Consider the following 23,185-nt stretch of genomic DNA (forward strand, 5'->3'; position numbering starts at 1 on the left):
TAGCATAGGGACCTCTGATGCTAACTATCATAGCCACTTTAGCAAAGGGACCTCTGATGCTAACTATCATAGCCACTTTAGCATAGGGACCTCTGATGCTAACTATCATAGCCACTTTAGCAAAGGGACCTCTGATGCTAACTATCATAGCCACTTTAGCATAGGGACCTCTGATGCTAACTATCATAGCCACTTTAGCATAGGGACCTCTGATGCTAACTATCATAGCCACTTTAGCATAGGGACCTCTGATGCTAACTATCATAGCCACTTTAGCATAGGGACCTCTGATGCTAACTATCATAGCCACTTTAGCATAGGGACCTCTGATGCTAACTATCATAGCCACTTTAGCAAAGGGACCTCTGATGCTAACTATCATAGCCACTTTAGCATAGTGACCTCTGATGCTAACTATCATAGCCACTTTAGCATAGGGACCTCTGATGCTAACTATCATAGCCACTTTAGCATAGGGACCTCTGATGCTAACTATCATAGCCACTTTAGCAAAGGGACCTCTGATGCTAACTATCATAGCCACTTTAGCATAGGGACCTCTGATGCTAACTATCATAGCCACTTTAGCATAGGGACCTCTGATGCTAACTATCATAGCCACTTTAGCATATGGACCTCTGATGCTAACTATCATAGCCACTTTAGCATAGGGACCTCTGATGCTAACTATCATAGCCACTTTAGCATATGGACCTCTGATGCGAACTAACCAGTGATAAGGAGCTATGTGCCGTCCCATAAGCCACTGCACCGCCAGGCAGGAGGAGTAAAAACACACATTCAGGAATAATCTTCATTTGAAGCAGCATCTTCTATATGATAAAGACACCAGTGAAATGAAAACACGTCTGACAGGAGGAAAAGCCAGCTGTGGTTTGAAATGCCTTTTCCCAGTCCAGGCATTCGGATCAGAGGAATCACACGCTTCAATAAACTTATGAAAACACAAATGCTTTTAACAAGGCGCTGGATTACAAACATGTTTCAAAGGGGATTTTATCGTGACATGAGGCTGGACAGAAGGTACTACACACTCAAACACACACGTATTGAAATAATATCAGAGGGAGGAAAGATGCCAGATTTGCCTCGAGTGTCAGAGAAATGTCACTTTGTATGTAATGAGTCTATATCATATATTAGTTCCACAGTTTAAGTTGAATAACAGAAGTAAAAGCTCTTTTTCATGATGTTCTAATTATATGACGAGCACCTGCATTTAGATTAATTCTGATTCATGGGACGCCCCACTCAGGGCTCGGCTTCTTCAACCGGGACAAACAAAACTATTTTATTCAAGCTGGATTATTTACACAGTTCAGCCAAAACATGAACTTTATTCATTTATTTATTAGTTTTGCACATTATAGCAAACAATCCATTATAACATTAAGATAATCATAAAAGTGCAGGAAGAGGCAGAAAACACACATTAATACATATAAAACTGATTCATTTAGTCTTGAGTTAAAAAAGATCAGAGGCCTCACATCTGCACCAACATCAGCTCAAATGGAGGAAAATGCAAAAATATAAACCCTTAGAAATAAATACAACCCTGAAATAAATGACGGCAAAGAACAGCTCCAGGGATGTTTCTGATCTGAACAACTTTGGATCAGAACGATCTAAACATTGCCTTTGCAAAAAGGCTCCGTGTCTTCAGAGAGGAGGATCTGCAGGTCCTGACGCAGACCTGAGGAACATCTCAAACTCCTGTCACAGCTTTGGTTTCTCTCCATGAGCTCAAAAGGCTGTGTTTTTGTTCCGTCTCCGTCTGAACACGTAGAATCCCACTCCGGCCAGCAGGGCGGCGCCACACGTGACCACCAGGAGGGCAAAGGTCGTGTTGAGACCCACCTCCGCCTCCTCCGCGCTGAGCTGCATCCCCAGGAAACGCAGGCCAGGAGGGGGCGCCACCGTCACTGCACAGAGAGGAGGAACATCACATTCATAACCCACTACTACAGCTTTATAAAGTTCACTCAAAGGCCAGGAGGGGGCGCCACCGTCACTGCACAGAGAGGAGGGACATCACATTCATAACCCCCTACTACAGCTTTAAACCACTTTATAAAGTTCACTCAAAGGCAGTGGTACCTGGAGGCTTCGTGGTGGTCGGGGGCGGAGGCGTCGTGGTGGTCGAGGACGGAGGCTTCGTGGTGGTCGGGGGCGGAGGCTTCGTGGTGGTCGGGGGCGGAGTCAGACACTCGTGTCCGGAGGCAGGGTCAGGGAAGCCGTTGCACCGGATGATCCTGTTGTACGTCTGGACCGAGGCCTTGGGCGTCCGGGGCAGGGTCGGGTCGGAGCGGTTCACGTAGAACAAACCGAAGCGCTCGGTGAAGCCGTTCGCCCACTCGAAGTTATCCATGACGGACCAGGCGGTGTAGCCGCGCACGTCCACGCCGTCCAGGAGGCGAGCTGAGGACAGAGGCTCCATCGTGAGGACAGAGGCGCCATCGTGAGGACAGAGGCTCCATCGTGAGGACAGAGGCTCCATCGTGAGGACAGAGGCTCCATCGTGAGGACAGAGGCGCCATCGTGAGGACAGAGGCGCCATCGTGAGGACAGAGGCTCCATCGTGAGGACAGAGGCGCCATCGTGAGGACAGAGGCTCCATCGTGAGGACAGAGGCTCCATCGTGAGGACAGAGGCGCCATCGTGAGGACAGAGGCGCCATCGTGAGGACAGAGGCTCCATCGTGAGGACAGAGGCGCCATCGTGAGGACAGAGGCTCCATCGTGAGGACAGAGGCGCCATCGTGAGGACAGAGGCGCCATCGTGAGGATAGAGGCGCCATCGTGAGGCACAACACCGGCCGAGGGGGGGAGGATTACCTGATGAACTGGGTGTAGAAGTATTACCTTTGAGTACTTGGTTGATGAACTGGGTGTAGTAGTATTACCTTTGAGTACTTGGTTGATGAACTGGGTGTAGTAGTAGTACCTTTGAGTACTTGGTTGATGAACTGGGTGTAGTAGTAGTACCTTTGAGTACTTGGTTGATGAACTGGGTGTAGAAGTATTACCTTTGAGTACTTAGTTGATGTACTGGGTGTGGATGTAGTACCTTTGAGTACTTGGTTGATGTACTGGGTGTGGATGTAGTACCTTTGAGTACTTGGTTGATGTACTGGGTGTGGATGTAGTAACTTTGAGTACTTGGTTGATGTACTGGGTGTGGATGTAGTACCTTTGAGTACTTGGTTGATGTACTGGGTGTGGATGTAGTACCTTTGAGTACTTGGTTGATGAACTGGGTGTAGAAGTATTACCTTTGAGTACTTGGTTGATGAACTGGGTGTAGAAGTAGTACCTTTGAGTACTTGGTTGATGTACTGGGTGTAGTAGTACCTTTGAGTACTTGGTTGATGTACTGGGTGTAGTAGTACTGCCTGACGGTGTCGTTGAGGTCCACGGGGCCGCTCTCGCTGACTCCGTTCTCCGTGATGATGATCGGAGGATTTCCATAATTGTCTTTGATGAACTTCAGGAGTTTCCTCATCCCGACTGGAGTGATGCGGAGCCAATCAGAGCCCGTCTCCAGCCACGTCCAGTCGTACAGTGTCCCAGTGCCCCTACGACACACAGGTCACCATACCATCAGTGTACCATCAGTGTACCATCAGTGTACCATCAGTGTACCATCAGTGTACCATCAGTGTACCATCAGTATACCATCAGTGTACCATCAGTATACCATCAGTGTACCATCAGTATACCATCAGTGTACCATCAGTGTACCATCAGTGTACCATCAGTATACCATCAGTGTACCATCAGTATACCATCAGTATACCATCAGTGTACCATCAGTATACCATCAGTATACCATTAGTGTACCATCAGTATACCATCAGTATACCATTAGTGTACCATCAGTGTACCATCAGTGTACCATCAGTGTACCATCAGTATACCATCAGTGTACCATCAGTATACCATCAGTATACCATTAGTGTACCATCAGTATACCATCAGTATACCATTAGTGTACCATCAGTGTACCATCAGTATACCATCAGTGTACCATCAGTATACCATCAGTGTACCATCAGTGTACCATCAGTATACCATCAGTGTACCATCAGTGTACCATCAGTATACCATTAGTGTACCATCAGTGTACCATCAGTGTACCATTAGTGTACCATCAGTGTACCATCAGTGTACCATCAGTGTACCATCACCATACCATCAGTATACCATCAGTGTACCATCAGTATACCATCAGTGTACCATCAGTGTACCATCACCATATCATCAGTGTACCATCAGTGTACCATCAGTATACCATCAGTGTACCATCAGTGTACCATCAGTATACCATCAGTGTACCATCAGTATACCATCAGTATACCATCAGTGTACCATCAGTATACCATCAGTATACCATCAGTGTACCATCAGTGTACCATCAGTATACCATCAGTGTACCATCAGTATACCATCAGTGTACCATCAGTATACCATCAGTGTACCATCAGTATACCATCAGTATACCATTAGTGTACCATCAGTGTACCATCAGTATACCATCAGTATACCATCAGTATACCATCAGTGTACCATCAGTATACCATCAGTGTACCATCAGTGTACCATCACCATACCATCAGTATACCATCAGTGTACCATCAGTGTACCATCACCATACCATCAGTATACCATCAGTATACCATCAGTATACCATCAGTGTACCATCAGTATACCATCAGTATACCATCAGTATACCATCAGTGTACCATCAGTATACCATCAGTATACCATTAGTTTACCATCAGTGTACCATCAGTGTACCATCAGTATACCATCAGTGTACCATCAGTATACCATCAGTATACCATCAGTATACCATCAGTGTACCATCAGTGTACCATCAGTATACCATCAGTATACCATCAGTATACCATCAGTATACCATTAGTGTACCATCAGTATACCATTAGTGTACCATCAGTGTACCATCAGTATACCATCAGTATACCATCAGTATACCATCAGTATACCATCAGTGTACCATCAGTGTACCATCAGTGTACCATCAGTGTACCATCAGTATACCATCAGTATACCATCAGTATACCATCAGTGTACCATTAGTGTACCATCAGTATACCATCAGTGTACCATCAGTGTACCATCAGTATACCATCAGTGTACCATCAGTGTACCATCAGTATACCATCAGTATACCATCAGTATACCATTAGTGTACCAACAGTATACCATTAGTGTACCATCAGTGTACCATCAGTATACCATCAGTATACCATCAGTATACCATCAGTATACCATTAGTGTACCATCAGTGTACCATCAGTATACCATCAGTGTACCATCAGTATACCATCAGTATACCATCAGTATACCATTAGTGTACCATCAGTGTACCATCAGTATACCATCAGTGTACCATCACCATACCATCAGTATACCATCAGTGTACCATCAGTGTACCATCACCATACCATCAGTATACCATCAGTGTACCATCAGTGTACCATCACCATACCATCAGTATACCATCACCATATCATCAGTATACCATCAGTATACCATCAGTGTACCATCAGTATACCATCAGTATACCATCAGTACACCATCAGTGTACCATCAGTATACCATCAGTATACCATCAGTATACCATCAGTGTACCATCAGTATACCATCAGTATACCATCAGTATACCATCAGTGTACCATCAGTATACCATCAGTATACCATCAGTATACCATCAGTATACCATCAGTGTACCATCAGTATACCATCAGTGTACCATCAGTGTACCATCAGTGTACCATCAGTGTACCATCAGTGTACCATCAGTATACCATCAGTGTACCATCAGTATACCATCAGTGTACCATCAGTGTACCATCAGTATACCATCAGTATACCATCAGTATACCATCAGTGTACCATCAGTATACCATCAGTATACCATTAGTGTACCATCAGTGTACCATCAGTATACCATCAGTGTACCATCAGTGTACCATCACCATACCATCAGTATACCATCAGTATACCATCAGTGTACCATCAGTGTACCATCAGTGTACCATCAGTGTACCATCAGTAAACCATCAGTGTACCATCAGTGTACCATCAGTATACCATCAGTATACCATCAGTGTACCATCAGTGTACCATCAGTGTACCATCAGTATACCATCAGTATACCATCAGTGTACCATCAGTGTACCATCAGTATACCATCAGTATACCATCAGTATACCATCAGTATACCATCACCATACCATCAGTATACCATCAGTATACCATCAGTGTACCATCACCATACCATCAGTATACCATCAGTATACCATCAGTGTACCATCAGTATACCATCAGTGTACCATCAGTGTACCATCAGTGTACCATCAGTGTACCATCAGTGTACCATCAGTAAACCATCAGTGTACCATCAGTGTACCATCAGTGTACCATCAGTGTACCATCAGTATACCATCAGTGTACCATCAGTATACCATCAGTATACCATCAGTGTACCATCAGTATACCATCAGTGTACCATCACTGTACCATCAGTGTACCATCAGTGTACCATCAGTATACCATCAGTGTACCATCAGTGTACCATCAGTATACCATCAGTATACCATCAGTGTACCATCACCATACCATCAGTGTACCATCAGTGTACCATCAGTATACCATCAGTATACCATCAGTATACCATCAGTGTACCATCACCATACCATCAGTATACCATCAGTGTACCATCAGTGTACCATCAGTATACCATCAGTATACCATCAGTATACCATCAGTGTACCATCACCATACCATCAGTGTACCATCAGTGTACCATCAGTATACCATCAGTATACCATCAGTATACCATCAGTGTACCATCACCATACCATCAGTATACCATCAGTGTACCATCAGTGTACCATCAGTATACCATCAGTATACCATCAGTATACCATCAGTGTACCATCACCATACCATCAGTGTACCATCAGTGTACCATCAGTATACCATCAGTATACCATCAGTATACCATCAGTGTACCATCACCATACCATCAGTATACCATCAGTGTACCATCAGTATACCATCAGTATACCATCAGTGTACCATCAGTGTACCATCAGTATACCATCAGTATACCATCGGTGTACCATCGGTATACCATCGGTATACCATCAGTGTACCATCACCATACCATCAGTGTACCATCAGTGTACCATCAGTATACCATCAGTATACCATCGGTGTACCATCGGTATACCATCGGTATACCATCGGTGTACCATCAGTGTACCATCAGTGTACCATCAGTGTACCATCAGTATACCATCAGTGTACCATCAGTGTACCATCAGTATACCATCAGTATACCATCAGTATACCATCAGTGTACCATCAGTGTACCATCAGTATACCATCAGTGTACCATCAGTGTACCATCAGTGTACCATCAGTGTACCATCAGTGTACCATCAGTATACCATCAGTGTACCATCAGTATACCATCAGTGTACCATCAGTATACCATCAGTGTACCATCAGTGTACCATCAGTATACCATCAGTATACCATCAGTATACCATCAGTGTACCATCAGTGTACCATCAGTATACCATCGGTGTACCATCGGTATACCATCGGTATACCATCAGTATACCATCGGTGTACCATCGGTGTACCATCGGTGTACCATCGGTGTACCATCAGTATACCATCAGTGTACCATCAGTGTACCATCAGTGTACCATCAGTGTACCATCAGTGTACCATCAGTGTACCATCAGTATACCATCAGTATACCATCAGTGTACCATCAGTGTACCATCAGTGTACCATCAGTATACCATCAGTATACCATCAGTGTACCATCAGTGTACCATCAGTATATAGTATGAATAAAAGTCCTTCATTCTTTAATGCCACACATTTGGACCAGTGTGGTCTTCGTCAGGTCTTCATCAGGTTTATGTCAGTTCTTAGTCAGGTCTTTGTCAGTTCTTCGTCGGGTCTTTGTCGGGTCTTTGTCGGGTCTTTGTCGGGTCTTTGTCGGGTCTTTGTCGGGTCTTTGTCGGGTCTTCGTTGGGTCTTCGTCAGGTCTTCGTCAGTTCTTCATCGGGTCTTCGTCAGTTCTTCGTCGGGTTTTCGTTGGGTCTTCGTTGGGTCTTCGTCAGGTTTTCTTTAGTTCTTCGTCGGGTCTTCGTCGGGTCTTCATCGGGTCTTCGTTGGGTCTTCGTTGGGTCTTCGTCAGTTCTTCGTCGGGTCTTGGTTGGGTCTTCGTTGGGTCTTCGTCAGTTCTTCGTCGGGTTTTCGTTGGGTCTTCGTTGGGTCTTCGTCAGGTTTTCTTCAGTTCTTCGTCGGGTCTTCGTCGGGTCTTCATCGGGTCTTCGTTGGGTCTTCGTTGGGTCTTCGTCAGTTCTTCGTCGGGTCTTGGTTGGGTCTTCGTTGGGTCTTCGTCAGTTCTTCGTCGGGTCTTCGTCGGGTCTTCGTCAGGTTTTCTTCAGTTCTTCGTCGGGTCTTCGTCAGGTTTTCTTCAGTTCTTCGTCGGGTCTTCGTCGGGTCTTCGTCGGGTCTTCGTCGGGTCTTCGTCAGGTTTTCTTCAGTTCTTCGTCGGGTCTTCGTCGGGTCTTCGTCGGGTCTTCGTCGGGTCTTCGTCAGTTCTTCGTCGGGTCTTAGTTGGGTCTTCGTCGGGTCTTCGTCGGGTCTTCGTCGGGTCTTAGTTGGGTCTTCGTCGGGTCTTCGTCGGGTCTTCGTCGGGTCTTAGTTGGGTCTTCGTCGGGTCTTCGTCGGGTCTTAGTTGGGTCTTCGTCGGGTCTTCGTCGGGTCTTCGTCAGTTCTTCGTCGGGTCTTAGTTGGGTCTTCGTCGGGTCTTCGTCGGGTCTTCGTCGGGTCTTCGTCGGGTCTTAGTTGGGTCTTCGTCGGGTCTTCGTCGGGTCTTAGTTGGGTCTTCGTCGGGTCTTCGTCAGTTCTTCGTCGGGTCTTCGTCGGGTCTTGGTTGGGTCTTCGTCAGTTCTTCGTCGGGTCTTGGTTGGGTCTTCGTCAGTTCTTCGTCGGGTCTTCGTCAGTTCTTCGTCGGGTCTTAGTTGGGTCTTCGTCGGGTTTTCGTCGGGTCTTCGTCAGTTCTTCATCGGGTCTTCGTCAGTTCTTCGTCGGGTCTTCGTCGGGTCTTGGTTGGGTCTTCGTCAGTTCTTCGTCGGGTCTTCGTCGGGTCTTCGTCAGTTCTTCGTCGGGTCTTCGTCGGGTCTTCGTCGGGTCTTCGTCGGGCATGCAACTACAGGAACTTATTGAACTCGCTGCCCTCCCTCTCCCTCCCTCCCCCTTCTCCTGAGAAGCAGGTAAAGGAGGGGCTGCGCTCATGGGGTCCTCTAAGGGGGTATGTGACGGCCTATTGTCGTTGCACCTTGTCACTGCTGCTGCCGTGACTGTATTCTCTTGGTCGTTTCTGTCAAATCTGTCGGCTCTCTGGGGGCCCCTGCTGGCTTGGGGGCCCCAGAGAGCCGCCTGCCTTGCCTAATGGCAGGCTACACCTCTGACCGAGCCCTAAAACACGAGAGATCAAGGACTGGCACCGCCCCTCTCTGACCCCGCCCCCTCTCACCTGTAGGAGTAGTAGTAGTAGTAGTTAGTAGTAGTTATTAGTAGTTAGTAGTAGTTAGTAGTAGTTAGTAGTAGTTAGTAGTAGTTAGTAGTAGTTAGTAGTAGTTAGTAGTAGTTAGTAGTAGTTAGTAGTTCTGTGTGGTACCTGTCAGCGTCGTAGCTCTGCTCGTCTCCGTAGTCGATGGGGAAGGTCAGCACCGTCATGTAGTGGTTCAGACCAAAGTAATCGTGAGTCCCTTTGATCCTCTGCACTTCAGCCTCCGTGAACTCTGGTAACCTGTCAATATGACCACAAATACAATATATACAATGTATACAATATATACAATATATACAATATGAAGCTCAGTAAGACTTGTTATTGCAACATTTATAGTAAATAAATAAATGTACACATTTTACTGAAATACTCTCCAGTTTGCTCTTGAGTTTTACAACTTCATACAAACTTATTTTTTCATTAATATCTGAGCACAAAGCACTGTTGCTCTGTCAGGTACTGAGACAGAGAGCGCCCCCTACAGGAAGAACAACTCTCACCTGGACGTCTCCAGTCCCGCAGCCAGACTCCTCTCCCTCACCACGGTCTTCATGAGCTCAGGGTAATCTCCCACGAAGATGGGGTGAGCGTACCAGCCCAGGAAGAACTGCAGGTGGAGGACAGACAGGGTTACTCCCTCAGACTCACCTGTCGGTGCTGGTTACTCCCTCAGACTGACCTGTCGGTGCTGGTTACTCCCTCACTCACCTGTCGGTGCCGGTTACTCCCTCACTGATCTGTCGGTGCCGGTTACTCCCTCAGACTGACCTGTCGGTGCTGGTTACTCCCTCACTCACCTGTCGGTGCTGGTTACTCCCTCACTCACCTGTCGGTGCTGGTTACTCCCTCACTCACCTGTCGGTGCCGGTTACTCCCTCAGACTGACCTGTCGGTGCCGGTTACTCCCTCACTCAGACTCACCTGTCGGTGCTGGTTACTCCCTCACTCAGACTCACCTGTCGGTGCTGGTTACTCCCTCACTCAGACTCACCTGTCGGTGCTGGTCACTCCCTCACTGACCTGTCGGTGCTGGTTACTCCCTCAGACTGACCTGTCGGTGCTGGTTACTCCCTCACTGACCTGACGGTGCTGGTTACTCCCTCACTGACCTGTCGGTGCTGGTTACTCCCTCAGAGGTAAGGAGGGGGAGGACTCACCTGACGGTGCTGGTTACTCCCTCAGAGGTAAGGAGGGTTAGGAGTTACCTGACGGTGCTGGTTGGCGGCCTCCACGTCCTCCTCCTTGTGGGGGTTGCGTGGCTCCGCCCAGTCGTAGTTGATGGTGATGGAGATGACTCCTTGCTGAGCGTGGCGGTACGTGTCATTGTAAAGGTGCCAGGCCTCAGCGTGAGACTTCAGGATGTGATGAGTCACCATGTACGGCTTAGTCCCCGGGTCAGACGACACTCCTGTGAAAAGGGTTCACACAGAGAAGATTCAGAACGGCTTAGTCCCCGGGTCAGACGACACTCCTGTGAAAAGGGTTCACACAGAGAAGATTCAGAACGGCTTAGTCCCCGGGTCAGACGACACTCCTGTGAAAAGGGTTCACACAGAGAAGATTCAGAACGGCTTAGTCCCCGGGTCAGACGACACTCCTGTGAAAAGGGTTCACACAGAGAAGATTCAGAACGGCTTAGTCCCCGGGTCAGACGACACTCCTGTGAAAAGGGTTCACACAGAGAAGATTCAGAACGGCTTAGTCCCCGGGTCAGACGACACTCCTGTGAAAAGGGTTCACACAGAGAAGATTCAGAACGGCTTAGTCCCCGGGTCAGACGACACTCCTGTGAAAAGGGTTCACACAGAGAAGATTCAGAACGGCTTAGTCCCCGGGTTAGACGACACTCCTGTGAAAAGGGTTCACACAGAGAAGATTCAGAACGGCTTAGTCCCCGGGTCAGACGACACTCCTGTGAAAAGGGTTCACACAGAGAAGATTCAGAACGGCTTAGTCCCCGGGTCAGACGACACTCCTGTGAAAAGGGTTCACACAGACAGAAGATTCAGAACGGCTTAGTCCCCGGGTCAGACGACACTCCTGTGAAAAGGGTTCACACAGACAGAAGATTCAGAACGGCTTAGTCCCCGGGTCAGACGACACTCCTGTGAAAAGGGTTCACACAGACAGAAGATTCAGAACGGCTTAGTCCCCGGGTCAGACGACACTCCTGTGAAAAGGGTTCACACAGACAGAAGATTCAGAACGGCTTAGTCCCCGGGTCAGACGACACTCCTGTGAAAAGGGTTCACACAGACAGAAGATTCAGAACGGCTTAGTCCCCGGGTCAGACGACACTCCTGTGAAAAGGGTTCACACAGACAGAAGATTCAGAACGGCTTAGTCCCCGGGTCAGACGACACTTTTATTAATGTTTCTGTCAAACTCTAAACATATGAACTCACTCACATAAAGTCGTTAGCATGTAACATGAAGCTACCGTTAGCATTATGATTAGCATCTCTGTATGAGGGCTGTTTAACACTTTGCTCCTCTCCTGATCTGTCTTTGTTTAGGATCTTTCTCAGAAGGCTGAGCCCGTCCTGCCGGTGGATCTTACCGGGGGCGAAGTTCCCGTAGCCGTGTCCCAGGACGGCCACGATCCAGGGCTCGTTGAAGGTGATCCAGCGCTTGACTTTGGGCCCGAGGCGGCGGAACATCAGGTCGGAGTAATCCTTAAACCTGTCCACGATGGTGACGTTCTCCCAGCCCCCGACGTCCTGCAGGGCCTGGGGCAGGTCCCAGTGGTACAGGGTCACCTAGGACACAGGTACTTTTACTACAAGTACCTATACTACATCTGAGAATATGACCTGCTCAGCATCATGGCGTCCCACAGGGCTGCGTTCTGAGCACCTGCTTTATCTGCTCACAGTATTGAGATCAGGCTGGACGGGCCATCGGGAGCACCGGGAGTTTTCCTGACATACTTTTGGGCCGGTCGGAGCAGATGAGTAAACAGTCCTGTACTGCGCCCCGTCGGCCCACAAAGGAACTGCAAGTTCTACTGACTCAGATCATTGTTCGGATGAATTACATTTATCTGACACTTTTTTTCCGTGGGCACTTTCTTGAGTTATGGTTCCAGATAATTTTGCAAAATGACAAGCAATGAGTCTCTGGGCCCATCATGTTTCCCAATTTAAGTGAAAAGAGTTTATTGTAACTCGCTCCAGGACCAACAGAACCTCAGGCCTCTATTTTTATTAGGGCTGTCAAATTTAACGCGTTAACGCATGCGATTAATCGTTCTAATTGACGAATTCGCTATTTTTTAACGCGGATTAATCGCATTGCCAAGTATGACGGTCTAATGCCATCCCGTATATTTAGCGCGGAGGTGTACCTGAAAGGCGGAGCAGGTTGTGATAAGGTCACTGTGACTGTGATCAGGTCAATCACTACGTGAGTGAGTACAACAAGCATGGACGATGGCAAATTTCGCTTCAAAAAACGCCCTGATGGGACTCTCGACAAGAACAGGGTACATATTGCAAAGATGAGTTCTCTTATCACCGTTTGAGATACCACCTTCGAGCCAAACATGTGTTTGATGAGGCTGAGGCTAGCAAGGAAAGAAGAAAAGATGCTACGACGACAACAACAACAAGCCGCGCTCGCCAAGCAACGCTGGAGGAGTGCACCCGCGGCAATATCAACAAATCTACAGCAGAGAGGTTAACCAAATCAATTGCAAAATGGATCGCGACAGAATGTAGACCAATAAGTATTGTTGAAGACCAGGGGCTCCGAAGCGTCTTGCACATCGCAACAGGTGACCCGTCGTACAAACTGCCTTCAAGGGCAACTATTACTACGAGAATACACGAACTGTACGACGTCAATAAAGCTGCTAAAGTTCAACTGCTGGCTGATAGCACTTGTCTTTCGCTTACCGGAGACCACTGGACCTCAGTGAGTAATCACAATTACCTTGGGGTTACTGTTCATCTAATAGATGAACATTGGAAGCTACAGTCCTTTGCTTTGGGCGTGTTAAAAACAGAAGAAAGACATTTTGCCACTGCTTGCGCTGATCAATTCCTTCAAGTTGCAAATGATTGGAATATTGCTGACAAAGTCTGCACATTAGGCACAGACAGCGCTCCCAACATGGTAGCTGCTGCTAGAGTTTTACCTTATCAACATCTCCCCTGCGTAGCCCATGCTATACAACGAGTGATCACCGTAGCTTTTCGAGAGGGTGGCTTTGACGTGCCCTTAGCCAAGTGTCGCAAAATTGTGGGACACTTTAAGCACAGCCCTGCAAATACATCAGAGCTGAGAGCACAACAAGCTGCCCAAGAGCTTAACGTAGAGTCACTTGTCCAGGATGTACCGACACGGTGGAATTCAGCTCTGGAAATGATCAAACGAATCCAACGCAACAAAGAGCCACTAACAACGACCCTGGCACAGCAGAAGCACAGCTCGGCCCTGTTAACAAGCGCAGAATATGACAAGTTGGCCAAACTGGAGACACTACTTGAGCCATGCAGGTGAGGTGTTTTTTTCCCCCTTTTTTTCTCTCTCCCTCTTCTGGTATTCACTAATTGAATTAATGGTGTGTTCTTGTGCTTTACTCCACAGGTACATCACATCTGCCTGCGCTCTGCCATCTTCTGCGCACCATGGAAGTGTCAGATGTTGATCCAGCCTACATAGTCCGCTTCAAAAATGCTTTCACAAAGGATCTCAACAAAAGAAAAGACAACATGAACCTGGCCTGGTTAAAGTTAGCAACAGCTTTAGATCCCAGGTTCAAGAACCTCAGGGGAGAGGTTTGGCAAAATCTGAGTGAAATGCTGAAAGAAGGAGAACCTGCTGCCCAAAGGTCCAGAGATGACTTTGTGCAAGAACCTCCACAGAAAAAGATGTCTCTTCTACTCATGGGGTCAGAGTCAGAATGTGAGGATGAGGGATCAGCCACAGACAACACACTAGAGAGGTGCAAAGCAGAGCCCTGTGTGAGCATGGATGCATGTCCTTTGGAGTGGTGGTCAGCACATAGTGGTGCCTACAGTAAGCTGGCCCAAGTTGCACAGAAGTACTTGGGTGCACCTGCTTCCACAGTACCTTGCGAAAGACTTTTTTCTTTGGCTGGGCACATTGTGCAAAAGAAAAGATCAGCATTGTCATCTGAAAATGTTAATAAGCTTGTTTGCTTGAGTAACTGGTTGAAGCAAGATAGTATTATGTGTGATGTGATTGCAAGTACTTAAATAGCAGTACAGAACGGAAATGTTTACAGTTATCCTATGTTTATATTAGCACTTTCTTGTGCAATATTGCAGAATTGTTCAAAATGTCTGCCTGGCACTTTCAGAATATATAAAATAAAAACAGAACTTTTTCTTAAAACTGGCCCCTCTTTTCTTTAGACACATGCAAATAAAAAACTGTGATTAATCGCGATTAATCGCATACAAAAGCTGCGATTAATCGCGATTAAAAAAATTAATTGTTTGACAGCTCTAATTTTTATACATTTTAGACAAATGTATGCAAAGAAGTGCATGATGGGAACTGTCAGGTCCCGCCTCTTGTCGTCAGTGCTGCAGTTTGGTAAAAGCTTCTGGTTTCCACTGAAAGGATCTACAGTGTTTCTGTCTGTGGGGACTCCACACCTTCATCACTCTGGTGAGTTCACCGTGTCATCACCTAAAGCTACAGCCGGATTATTGGCCGGTTTTATGAAGTTTATTTGTGTCACAGTCACAAGAGGAACCTCATCATAACGGAACGCCCAGTTTAAGATTATGTGTCATTTTTTTTACAAATGTTGTAAACGTAAAAGTTGTAAAGGGCTGGATTAAAGGCTTGAGTGCTGTAAGGTTTTGTAGTTTATGCTGTTTTAGATCAAGGGCTTGTTGTTTTGCCAATAGCCTCGACTATTGAACATGACTGATTTATTAGAGGGCCAGTCTTGACCCAAAAGTCGATGTTTTCTGCCAGTCCAGAATCAGAGTCTAGTATCGTCCTGTCGACCAATGAGATGAGCTTTTCCCTTGACGCTGCCTGTCAGGTCCAATCAGGAAGAAGGGGAGGAGCGTTCTGGTCCAAGAGGGAAGGAATGTAAATGTTTTCTTTCAAATGTATCTCTCTCTCGCCTCACTTTGCAAACTGACAGACGATCCCTTTGAACCGTGTCTGTAACATCTTTGCAGACCGTTTTCAGGACGTAAATATGAGGTTTTCATAAAACAAGCTGCGTTTTTCAGCTTGTGAATGACAGAACGCTACTATGGAGTTCATAGAGAGAAAGAGAAGATTCAAGCAAAGGATTTGTAACTCGTTTTCTGAAGCTAAAATGAAAGGATTGAAAAATAAATGACCAGCAGGTTTAGGTTTATTTGTATATATGATGTATATATAAGTATGTATAGATAAGTTTTTGTCCTGCAGTTCTGGTGTAGATTTGCTCTGTCACCGACTCCTCTGCTGTTTCGCTTCTATCACTATGGCTTCGTCTAAACGTCCTGAACTCATTCAGCTCATACTTCCTGGACGACTGAGAGCCAGCTTCAGGGCGTACTCACGAGCGGCTGAATGTCGGCCCGCAGCAGCGCGTCCACCAGCCGCTGGTAATAGGCCACGCCCGCCTCGTTGACGTGTGCCGTGGTGCCGTCGGGCAGGACGCGGGGCCAGGAGACGGAGAAACGATAGTGTTTGACCCCGATCATCAGCAGCTGCCGCACGTCCTCGTCCACCCGGTTATAACTGTCACACGCCACGTCTCCGCTGTCCCCGTTCTTCACTTTCCCCGGAGTGTGAGAGAACGTGTCCCAGATGCTCAGGCCTTTCCCGTCCGAGCGCCAGCCGCCTTCGATCTGCAGAGACACCGGATTAATGCCTCATGACTTTACTCAACAGTTCCACCAAAGAGCTGCTCACTGGGGACAGGAGGTACTGGGTTTATACCTCATGACTTTATTCAACAGTTCCACCAAAGAGCCGCTCACTGATCCCACTGGGGACAGGAGGTACTGGGTTTATACCTCATGACTTTATTCAACAGTTCCACCAAAGAGCTGCTCACTGATCCCACTGGGGACAGGAGGTACTGGGTTTATACCTCATGACTTTATTCAACAGTTCCACCAAAGAGCCGCTCACTGATCCCACTGGGGACAGGAGGTACTGGGTTTATACCTCATGACTTTATTCAACAGTTCCACCAAAGGGCCGCTCACTGATCCCACTGGGGACAGGAGGTACGGGTTTATACCTCAGAACTTTATTCAACAGTTCCACCAAAGAGCCGCTCACTGAGGGACAGGAGGCACTGGGTTTATACCTCATGACTTTATTCAACAGTTCCACCAAAGGGCCGCTCACTGAGGGACAGGAGGTACTGGGTTTATACCTCATGACTTTATTCAACAGTTCCACCAAAGAGCCGCTCACTGAGGGACAGGAGGTACTGGGTTTATACCTCAGAACTTTATTCAACAGTTCCACCAAAGAGCCGCTCACTGAGGGACAGGAGGTACTGGGTTTATACCTCAGAACTTTATTCAACAGTTCCACCAAAGGGCTGCTCACTGATCCCACTGAGGGACAGGAGGTACTGGGTTTATACCTCAGAACTTTATTCAACAGTTCCACCAAAGGGCTGCTCACTGATCCCACTGAGGGACAGGAGGTACTGGGTTTATACCTCATGACTTTATTCAACAGTTCCACCAAAGGGCTGCTCACTGATCCCACTGGGGACGGGAGGTACTGGGTTTATCGTCCCGGTCAGACAAACCTCTCTCTGTAAAGCTTTGACACGGTTCATGATCACATTCTCCAAAATAAGCTCAATTCCCTGGACTTTTCTGTCCACACTGGAACACGATCGCTCAAATCCATAACCCCGTCACTAACGCCGGGTGATTCTTACCCGAGATAATCCACCCCATATTAAGAACTTCATTAAAATCTCTCAAAACATGACAACATGACACATGTGAGTCTTTTATATTAAACTGTGTCATGTCAATTTTGGAACAAAAATATTCCTAAAAAATAACATAATGAAGACGTAAAGTAGTTTCCTGGATGTGTGAGACGTCTGTGGTGAAGCTCAGTGTCCTTCAGGAGAGAGAAACTAAATATAAATTACTCACTTACTGTGAGGCCAGAGACACGGGAGAAAAGAAATCAATAAATACACTAACCCTCCCCAACCTTCATCAATATGGAAACATGAGGCTGTAGGAGAAACACCCAGGCCATCAGAGATGTCCAAGACCGAGACCCAGGACACTCAGTTCAGCATCATGAACATGACAGACATGTGAAACACACCCGGTGTTCTAGGGTTGAATCCACTCCTTCAGGGCAGAACTCAGGCTGTAAAGGTCAGTAGGGCTGTTCTATGGGAGTCCCACGTTAATCAAACACTCACAAAGCCTTTCAGTCACGGAGCCGGTGGGTTTTACCTGGAAAGCAGCGGTGGACGTCCCCCAGATCATGTCGTCTCTGAAGTGCCCGTGCAGCAGCGTCTCGTCTTCTCCTGCAGGGAAACCGTTCTGCTTCACGATGTCCTGGTAGAGCCGGGACGAGTATCTGAGGCTCCGAGGCAGCGCTGCGTTTGTGAAGTCCACGTGGATCAGGCCCGAGCCCACAGTGTAGCCCTGGAGCCACTCGAAGCTGTCCATGAGAGGGGCCCCCAGGTACCCCCGGAGCCGCACCCCGTCCAGGCTCTGAGCTGAGGAGGAACAAGGGTCTATGTTCAGACAAACTCACCAAAGACCTAAAGCATGGTAAGTGTTTTGGTAAGTGTTTTGGTAACTATCTCTGGTGCTACGCGGTGACTGACCTTTGAGCGCCTCGTCGATGTAGCCCTTCATGAAGAACACGCGGTCGAAGTCGTCCGTACTGAACGCTCTGGTGAGGCTCACGGCGTTGTCGGTCACGTAAACCTCCGGGTCTCCGTACTCCAGCTTTACCCAGTTCAGCGCCCGCCTCAGGCCCCAGGACACGGCCCTCTGACCCTTCAGGCCGGTCTGGGGGAAGTGCGTGAGCTCCTGCTCCGCCACGTCCCAGTCGTATCGGTACGAGTGCGGCGTGAGCTGCTGCGTGGAGAACGAGGCCGTCTTGGTGGTGTGGTGGTTGAGGCAGAAGACGTCGGCGGTTCCTCTGATCAAGGCCTTCTCGTCGTCCGTGAGCGCGGGCAGTCTGGACTCTTTCAGGCGCTGCAGGTCGCTCTTGGCTCCCACCTGGAACTTCATGGCCTCGGGATAGTCTCCGTTTTTAAAGATGGGGTGCGCGAACCATCCCAGCCTGAACTGCATGGCCCGATCGGCCGCCTCCAGCTCTCGCGGCACGTTGACGTCCAGCGGCTCGTACCAGTCCCCGTTCAGAGCGATGCTGACCAGGCCGTTCTGCGTGGGCCGGTACGTCTGGTACGTGTGGTAAACCGTGGCGTGCGCCTTCAGCAGAATGCGTCCCACATGGTACGGAGCCGTTCCCGGGTCGGCCTTTCGATTGGGCGGCATCTCTCCGCTGCCGTAGCCTTTCCACGCCACGGTAAAGGGGTCGTTGAAGGTGATCCAGAATTTGACTCTGTCGCCGAACGTCTTGAAGCAGAACTCTGCGTATTGGTTAAAGAGTTGGATGATGTCGTGGTTTTCCCAGCCGCCCTCGTCCTGCAGAGCCTGCGGTAAATCCCAGTGGTACAAAGTGACCACCGGAGCCACGCCCAGACTCACGAGTCCGTCGATCAGCGCGTTGTAATAGTCCAGGCCTTTGGGGTTGACCGGCTCTGCGGTGGTGCCGTTCGGAAACAGCCTCGGCCACGAGATGGAAAAGCGATAAGACTTGACTCCCAGAGCCTTGATCAGATCCAGGTCCTGCTGCACGCCGCTGTAGCTGGCACACGCCACGTCCCCGCTGGCGTTTTCCGGGATGGGGCTCGGTGTCTGGTGTGTGAAAGTGTCCCAGATGCTGGCTCCTTTCCCGTCGGCCTCCCAGCCTCCTTCGATCTGATAGGCCGAAGACGACACGCCCCACAGGAAGTCTTTGGGGAAAGTGCCGTAGTGATACATTCTGCTCTGGAACTCAGACCAGGGGGAAAACTTCTCCCAAACCACTTTGGATTTGGACGGAACCTCAGAGGCGTTTAGGTTCTTCAGGGCGGGGCTGAAGCTCAGTCCAGGAGACAGAGGCGAGTCGTCCAGCCTGACAAAGAGAGACATGATTCAGAGGCTTTAATCATCTGTTTCAGCGTCAGCGGCAACAACGACTGAAGTCAAGGAAAGATAACGCGTCCAACACTTGAATACTACAAACTAACCAGAGGAGCTTCTAACTTCACCCCGTTTGGAGCCATAGGAGTAAACTACATGTACTAGTGAGGGCACGACAAAGACAGGTACGCATCAACTCGTCTAAGCTCAGGTAAGAACAGATCTCAGGATGGAAAACACTGTTCCTTTAAACTCTGAACCCCGCCTGAACCGGGCACATTTCCTCCACTTTGGCTTTACCCAAATCCAAAACCGACAAGAACGAGACATAAAGGAGGATGAAGCGCAGCACCGAGTTTCCTTGTGTATGAATCATAGCTATAATAATATATATAAATAAACGATAAGGGTTAGGGTTATGTAGGGAAAAATCTTACATGAGTTTTATAGGTCTTTCAAATGAGGCGTTACTCTGGCCTGTTCACCCGGACGTTCATGTGGGCGTCGCCATGAACTGTGCCATGAACGATCCTTTTCCGATACCTTTACTGAGATATTTGACAGAACCATAAAACAATGTTCATTTATTCCATTAAGGACCATTTCCTTTAAATGCGTTTCATTTATTTGAGTCCCTTTAATCCTGTCCCTGGATCATTTCAGTTTCTGCTTTTGATATGTTTGATATTTTTTCGATGCCGGACTGGTTTGGTTTGGCGACGCCCAGTCCTGCCCGGAAACCTGTATAACTCAACGGTCTGTCCTGAACCATCCCCATTATCACTGAACTGACAAAGAGAGCGTTCCTGAGCTGTGCACAGGGTGGATGTGGTAGTAAGAGAAGAAGAAGAAGATCTTTATTTATATAGGGCCTTTCACAGACATGGTCACAAAGCGCTTCACATGAGACAGTTGTACATTCACTCCACACTCGGTGTAAACTACCTTTGTAGCTTCAGCGCCCCCTGGGGGAGACTGACAGAAGCGCTTTCGCGACTACACACGTCTGCGCCAACGGACCCTCTGACACCACCATTCACTCACACACATCATTCATCCTGGCCTATTGTACATGTTTTTAGTGGTAGGGGAAACCGGAGGAAACCTGCACAGACATGCAAACTCCACACAGAAAGGCCCCGTCCCAGGTGGGAATCGAACCCGGACCTTCTAGCTGTGAAGCGAGAGCACTAAGCGCTGCGCCACCGTGCCGCCCAGAGCAGTTGTTGTAGTATTTGTAGTAGTAGCAGTAATAGTAATAGTAATAGTTCCTGAGCTGTGGAGAGCGTCTCTGGGCGGATGGAGCAGATGTAGATGTAGATGTAGTAGTAGGAGCAGTTGTTGTTGTAGTATTTGTAGTTATAGTAATAGTAGTATAATAGTAGTTGTAGTTCCTGACCTGACTCCTGCTCTGTACGTCCTCAGCTCCTCCTGCAGCTCCTCCTGACTCCTGCAGGGGGCGCCACAGCAGAGCAGCAGAGCCCACAGTGAGAGCAGACCCTTCATCCTCAGATCCTCCGGCTGAGTCTGGACCTCGTGAGGCGTGAGGTGCAGCGTTTTATAGACAGAGATGAAAAGACAGACTTTGGACGTGTTACACAAACTCTTATTTAATCTTGAAGTTACGAAACTCCAAAACAAACCACAGGTGATTCATCTTCACCAGCGTTTACGACGTCGTAAAACGTGTCCTCGTGAGGATCTCCACTGTCCTGGTGAGGATCTCCACTGTCCTCGTGAGGATCTCCATTGTCCTCGTGAGGATCTCCATTGTCCTCGTGAGGATCTCCACTGTCCTCGTGAGGATCTCCACTACAACCATCAGGCCAGGTTATGTCCTTAAAGCATGAAGCATGAAAAGAGCAGTTATTATTGTGGATCAAGGGGAACATCAGTTTTATTCAAACACATAAAGAGGAACCTGCTCCTTCTGCTCGACCTGAGGAGAACCTTAGGGGAGCTCTGACACTGAAAGGTCTGGAACCTTCTCTCCCTTCTGTCGATGGACAGAGGAGTATCTCAGTCAGCAGTGTTGCCACAGGTGAAAGAGTAATCTGATTACAGATTCCTGATTACTCCCACGTTCATCAGCTGCTCCGCCTCAACAGTTTTACCAACACTCGTGTTACTGGACGTGCATTTAAACAAACGTCTCCTCTGTTTCTGTCCTGACTCGTCTTCAGGCTGAACGTGTGATGCTCCACCAGACGCAGCAATAAGTAACGTAATATTAAGAGTAAAGTAACTCGTTCCTGCATCAGTGATGGGCAGAAGAAGAAGATCTTTATTTACATAGTGCCTTTCACAGACATGGTCACAAAGCGCTTTAGACAGTTGTACATTCACTCCACACTCGGTGGTGGAAACTACATTTGTAGCTTCAGTTTCCCCTGGGGGAGACTGGTCCCTCTGACACCACATCCACCCACAAACATCATCCATCCTGGTTCCTCCCCCCACACGGTCATGAGATCTGGGGAATGATCCAAAGGACGAGATACGTGTGGCACTACCAGTGTTATTGTTACATATGGGCAAGTCGGTCTTATTCATTCGTTGTTGTTGTTGGAGGAGGAGGCCCAGGACACGCTGGAGGAGGAGGCCCAGGACACGCTGGAGGAGGAGGCCCAGGACACGCTGGAGGAGGAGGCCCAGGACACGCTGGAGGAGGAGGCCCAGGACACACTGGAGGAGGAGGCCCAGGACACGCTGGAGGAGGAGGCCCAGGACACACTGGAGGAGGAGGCCCAGGACACACTGGAGGAGACCCAGGACACACTGGAGGGACATGTCTCTGTTGTGTGGCCTCAGGTCGGTCTGAACAGCTGGAGGAGGTGTCTGGGGAGAGGGAAGTCTCTGCTCAGAGGGAGATGTTTTTCGTCACAGCTCCACAGTCATTATTGAATGGTTCATACAGTGTTTTTAAACTGTGAGACAGTTTGGTGCTGGTTTGCCGGAGCTCAGGGTTCAGATGTTTCTGTGATAAAGATCATCTGCCCTGATCCGGCTCGGTCCAGGTGAATGTCACGTGTAAACCTTTATGAAACATGAAAGTTATAAATGAATATCTGATGGTGGATAAGGCCACGCACTCTGGACCATCATTTTATTATTCACTTTTATAACGGACTTTATCGTTTCATAATTCAGTTTATCTTTAGATTTAATCTCAGACAAACCTGGAGCCGAAAGACCCAGAGCTTTGACCCAGTGAAACAATAAAGTTATGTAATCATTATTTATTCTCCATTTGATCTGAATCCACGAGTCTCATGTAACAGAGGTGAGAGTCGCAAAAATATTGACTCAGGTAAAAAAGTACTTGGAGAAAATGTTACTCGAGTACATGA

At 48.0% G+C, this 23,185-nt stretch overlaps 1 protein-coding gene across 1 annotated transcript; it reads right to left on the reverse strand.

Annotated features, from left to right (window-relative positions):
• Positions 1 to 1,763: 1,763 nt before the first annotated feature.
• Positions 1,764 to 21,657, reverse strand: LOC306968248 (lactase/phlorizin hydrolase-like; the record flags this gene model as incomplete). The annotated part of the gene is made up of 11 exons (XM_079563592.1): positions 1,764 to 1,946; positions 2,122 to 2,442; positions 3,375 to 3,598; positions 9,763 to 9,894; positions 10,158 to 10,264; positions 10,863 to 11,065; positions 12,218 to 12,416; positions 16,197 to 16,487; positions 18,087 to 18,355; positions 18,467 to 19,827; positions 21,509 to 21,657. The coding sequence occupies 11 exons, from the start codon at positions 21,655 to 21,657 to the stop codon at positions 1,768 to 1,770; spliced, it is 3,435 nt and encodes a 1,144-aa protein (XP_079419718.1). The 3' UTR covers positions 1,764 to 1,767.
• Between the last annotated feature and the right edge of the window lie 1,528 nt (positions 21,658 to 23,185).

Source organism: Gobius niger (genome assembly GCF_951799975.1).
Source record: "Gobius niger genome assembly, chromosome: 9".
Classification (NCBI taxonomy): Eukaryota; Metazoa; Chordata; class Actinopteri; order Gobiiformes; family Gobiidae; genus Gobius; species Gobius niger.